General features: G+C 65.7%; 1 protein-coding gene across 1 annotated transcript in view; it reads right to left on the bottom strand.

Moving 5' to 3' along the window:
• Window positions 1-5,143, bottom strand: part of LOC103088742 (signal peptide peptidase-like 2B) — a 9,391-nt gene that overhangs the window by 2,669 nt on the left and 1,579 nt on the right. Inside the window, 7 exon segments of the mRNA XM_007472197.1 lie at window positions 55-137; window positions 864-945; window positions 2,419-2,535; window positions 3,364-3,460; window positions 3,660-3,802; window positions 4,365-4,504; window positions 5,093-5,143. Coding sequence (XP_007472259.1) covers window positions 55-137; window positions 864-945; window positions 2,419-2,535; window positions 3,364-3,460; window positions 3,660-3,802; window positions 4,365-4,504; window positions 5,093-5,143 — 713 coding nt within the window.

Below are 5,143 nucleotides of genomic sequence, written 5' to 3'. Positions count from 1 at the left end.
GGGGGGGGGGGGGGGGGGGGGGGGGGGGGGGGGGGGGTGCGGGGCGGGGCCCTAGAGCCCACCTTGGTCAGGAAGGGCGTGATGAACACGAAGAAGACGTCGTAGATGAACAGCACCAGCAGCAGCAGCGTGCAGGCCTGGGAACGGGGCGTCCGGAGGGCTGTGCTCGGGGACCTCCACCGGCCCTGCCCTCCACCCCACCCTGCCCAGGGTCCCAGACACACTGACGCTCTGGGACGTGTCCCTGCCTCTCCCAAGGCTCAGAATTTCCCTGTGGGGACGAAGCCTTTAGGAGAAAGTCTGAGCACGGGCAGCCTGACCTTCGGTGCCCAGGAGGCAATGTCAGGCCCGAGGCTCAGGGAGGGCGGACTTTCTGATGGGACGCTCGAGAGAGACACAGCCACACAGCCGCGACCAGCCAGCCGCGGGTCTGGGCAGGTGACGCCCGGCTTTACGTTTGCCTGTGTGTTTCTAGGTTCCTCCTGCTGGGGTTGGGCCTTGGCCCAGGGTCCCGGCCCGAGCCCTGTGCTTCTGCCCCCTTGGTTTCTTCTGGTTTTCCCTCCTCTGTTCACCTCACCAGCAAGGAGGCGGCCCTGCTCCGCACGCCCGCCCGGGTGTTCCCTCGGCCAGCGGTCACAGACGCTGCCGCCACGCCGTGAGACAACTCTGCACTGATCCTTAAGTCCCGTCCCCAGGAGGGAGGCCAGAGGGACGGATGAGCCAAGACCACACGGCCCACACAGGGCCAGGCTCAGAGTGGACGGCCCTGGGCAGGGCTGCATGGCTGGCGGGCATGGGGCTGACCCCAAGAGACCCCGTCCCCTCATCCGCAGAGCGCTCCCACCACCCCGGGGGGCCCTCACCTTGAACGTGGGGAGGCGTATGGTTTTCAAGGTGTAGAGGCAGAAGGCAATGCCCAGCGCGTCCTGAAGGATCCAAGCCCACCTGGAAGGCAGCACAGCCACCCTTGGGCGGGGTCTCCACCAAGAACCTCCGCCTGCCGGGCCCCTCCCTCGCCCTGGAAGCCTCAGCCACCAAGTCCAAGCCGCCCAGCGCCCAGACGAGCCGCAGAGACCCTTATGCAGACAAAGGCAGCGGCCGATGTCCTGAGGCCCATGGGGGGACAGGAGGGGCAGCAATGGCTGGTAGGAGCAGGGGGTGAACCGACCCCCCAACCCTGACGCCATGGCCAGAGAAAGGCAGACGCGTGCCAGCGCCTCTGTCCCTCTGCAGCAGCGGCTCTTCCACCCAGATCACAGCCCGGGGCAGGGGGTGCAGGGCGAGGGGGGACCATGTATCCAGCGGATTCAAATTTCTTTAAAAAAAAATTTTTTTTTTTTCCTGGCTGTGCCGCGGGGCTTGTGGGATCCGAGCTCCCCTACTAGAGATGGAACCTGGGCCCTCAGCAGTGACAGCGAGGAGTCCTAACCACTGGACCGCCAGGGAAGTCCCTCAAAAATATATTTTAAAAAATTTAGAAAAGCAAAACTTGTACCTACCCAGCCAAATGCCACACACTCTCTGAGGAAATAGGGGCCTGGGGCCCTGAGGACATCACCTGGAGTCCTGGGAAGCAGGGCGCCACCCTTGCGGGGCCACTTCCGAATTGGGAAGTCAAAGTTGTGTGATGAAGCCCGCGTGTACAGCCGGCCCCGTCCTCCCTGCCCCTCAAGCTACTCATCAGAGCTTCATCTGAGTGTAGGATGAGAAGCTCTCTGGGCCAGGGCGCTGGTGAGAACAGAGAAGGTCACCAAGGCCACGTGGGCGCCCAGACATGGCGGAAGCACGGCCTGTTCTACTTTTATGCAAAGGAGCGAGGCTTCTGGCTTGGATTTCACCGTGAGCGTCCCTATTCTCTTTGTGTACAAAGGACTCAAAATATTTTCATGCTTTCCTTCTGCCAGTTAAATCTGTTGTAGCTCCAAACAGCAGCACAGCCAAGAGCGTTTAACTGCCCCGGGAGAAGCTCAGAGAAAGTGCCAGATGGTGTCAGTGACGGCAGGTGGTGGCGCGCTGCCTCGCGGGGGAGGCCCCCCGGAGCGGGGGGTGTTGGGAGAAGCAGAGCTAGCTGAGCAGGCAGGCGGGCACCACAACGGAGCAGCGGCCGAGCGGCGCCAGGCCACGTCCAGGCTGCCCTGGAGCACACGGCTCGGCGCCCAGGCAGCAGTGCCGGCGGCATCTTACGCCCAGATTGCGATCGCAGATCCCGGGGCACCGGACAAGCCACAGGGCAGCCAGGGCCAGGCCTGGACAGCGTGCAGTCACTGCGTCCAGAGCATTGACAGGAGAGCCTTTCATAACCGGGAGCTGGCCCAGCTCCAGGCGCCCCGAGCGGAAGGCTCGGGGAGTCGCAGGGAGGTCAGAGCACCCGAGGACAGCTGCACCCACCCCCAGCAGGGCCTCCAGGGCTGCACTCACTGGTCCTCGTTCCGGAAGACGCCCCACACCACACTGACGGCCACGCACAGCAGCGCCAGGAGCAGCATGCAGACCTGAGGGCGCTTGTGGAAGTAGGGCAGGCTGTTGTTGGGGACCCTGAGGGCAGGCAGGCAGGTGGGGAGGTCAGCGGCCTCTGACCCTCACAGCCCTGCCTCTGCCCAGCACCCGGAGGGTCAGCTCAACTCCTGCCCAAAAGCCCGTGGCCTCCCTGTCTGTCCTCCTACTGTCCGCCGGGCTCTGCTCCCAGGGGCCACCCCTGGCCCTGCCCCTTCCTCTACTTTACCTTATCTGTTAAACTCACCATCCCTCACCTTTTATTTCTAGAAGGGAGGCTCCCAAGGGCAGGGCAGGGCAGGGCAGGGCAGAGCGGGCAGGGGCAGGGCCTTGGGGGAAGCCACCGGACCTCAGCCAGTCGCTAAGCCGACCCCACCCGCAGGAGCCCTCGTTGGGTGCTGTGACCCCTCTCGCACAGCCCTCCCTGCTCCTGGCCCTCCCCCAAGCCCCCTGAGCCAAGCTTCCTGACCCCCGTCGGACCTCATCTAAACCCTTCCGTTTCCCACCTGCCCCACGAGAAGCAGACCAGACCCCTGACTGCAGGGAACCTTTGGAGCCTGGATCAGCAGCGCCGCCCGCCTGCTGCCCCCAGCTGACGTCCCCCGAGGGATCCCACGGGCCCTGAGCCAGAACGGGAGGCCCACCCAGGGGCTGGAGGTGGGGCCCGTGAGCCCCCAGCCAGCACGGAGTGGACGCCTGCTGTAATGCCTGCACCATGCCAGACTGACCGAGGGCTCCGGAGAGCGAAGGTCCTGGGCCTCAGCAAAGCTGTGGAGCCTCCGGGGGCCGGGCAATGGGAGGTGGGAGCCACAAGGCAGCAGAGGGGGACCCCCGCGAGCAGGGCCAGGTGGGGGTCGCCCGGGGGCTCACCTGCATCTGCAGAACGGCAGCCTCTGGAGGAGCGGCGACAGGCAGCTGTAGAGGCCCGTGGAGGAGGCCAGGCAGAAGATGCCGATGATGACGTAGACTGCAGGGCGGGGCGGGCGGTGAGGGGAGCCTGAAGGACTGCTCTGTGCCTCACTCCCTGGCAGGGTGACCACCCCAAGGGAAGGAGGGGGTAGCCCCAGGCCCCTCCTGGTGAGCCAGCAACAGGTAGCCACCGCCTACCACACGGCCCCTGGACTCCCCCCTCACCCGACGCCTGAGAGCCGGGGCCGGGGACCCACCGAGCTGGTCGTAGAAGTAGTAAAGCAGCACCAGCATGGAGCAGCACATGACCACAAACACACAGATCATGACGGGCGTCACGTCCACGGCCTCGTCCTCGTGCTTCTCGGGCCCGTCGTCCCGCTTGTGTTTCATGTACCTCCTTGAAAGATAAGAACGGGCTGGGGGACGCCCTACCGGCCGGCACCGCTCCCGGGGGCCGAGGGCCACAGAGATGGGGAAGGACAGGCAGGGGCAGCCTGACACAAGGGGTCTGGACAGGCTGAGGGACAGCTTGCCCGGAGGTGACCACCGTCACCTGCCCCGTCGGCCAGTCCCCTGTCCCCGCCCACCATGTGTATCTGGGGTCCTCCCTGACGGAGCCAGTCCTGCCGGAGGTGGGGCTTCGGTCCCCAGGGCCAAGCTGTGGTGGCCGCATGGGGGCCACCCTGGACCCTGGCCCTGCACCAACCCCACCACCGCCCTCCCCTGGGTGGCGGGGGAGAGGTCTCCTGTGGACGCCCCCGCCAGGCTGGGCCCGGGCCGGGAACCCTGAGGCAGGACAGAATCGTGGGGAGCAGGGCCCTCGGGGCTTTCAACGGGTCTCCTGGGTGTTTATAGCAGCTGTTTTCGAGAAGGCTCTTTGGGCACGCAGACTCTCGTGGTTACTTGCCCAGCATTACAGCCGCCCATCCGGGACGCACGCACACGCGCAGGCCACTCACTTCCTCACGTCCCGGCTCCCGGCCCAGTAGCCCCCGAGGGCAACGGTGCCCACAGCCATGATGAAGATGATGACCATGTTGTAGTCCAGCATGGGCTCCTTGGGGGCGTACAGTGCTGCCCGTACCACCCGGCCGAAAGTCTGCCTCAGGGAACACAAGAGAGCTAAGGTCGGGGGGGCCCACCCGTCCCCTCACCACCCAGAGGGCCGAGGCTGGCCCACTCGAGGAGCTGGGGGCCGGGAGATCCCGCCTCACCCCATGCCCTCATCTGCTACTCCTGACCCCAGAGAAGCGGGCTCTGCCGGGATGAGCTTCACACAAGGTGGGTGACAGGGCCGCGTGTGTGTGGGAACACAGACCCCGCCCCCAGACAAGCATGAGTGAATGAGGGTGGACGTGGCCTGGGAAGCGGCCCGGAGACGGACGGTGGGTCCCTTGGGGGAGACGCGAAGCCTGCAGTGGGGAACCTGGCTATCCCCATGTCACTGTGTGCTGCAGCTCGCCTGCTCAGGACCCAGCTCCCCAAATCAAAGACGCACCAGCCTCTGGTCAGACAGGGCCGGGCCGGGCCGGGCGAGGGGCTGGGCAGGCCTGAGCAGGGGGTGACACCCAGGGTCTCTGGCATGGGGGAGGTCCGGGGTCTCCATTCCTGACGTTCACAGCACTGCGGGCACACCGTCTCCTCAGGCCCTGGGCCCAGTTGCAGACAGGGCGGGGGACGAGCCTACCTCGAAAATGTCCAGCATGTCTTTGTAGCTGAGCAGGGCCACGGGAATGCC

Source organism: Lipotes vexillifer, unplaced genomic scaffold (genome assembly GCF_000442215.2).
Source record: "Lipotes vexillifer unplaced genomic scaffold, Lipotes_vexillifer_v1.1 scaffold225, whole genome shotgun sequence".
Lineage (NCBI taxonomy): Eukaryota > Metazoa > Chordata > Mammalia > Artiodactyla > Lipotidae > Lipotes > Lipotes vexillifer.
This window is presented reverse-complemented; position numbering and strand designations above follow the sequence as displayed.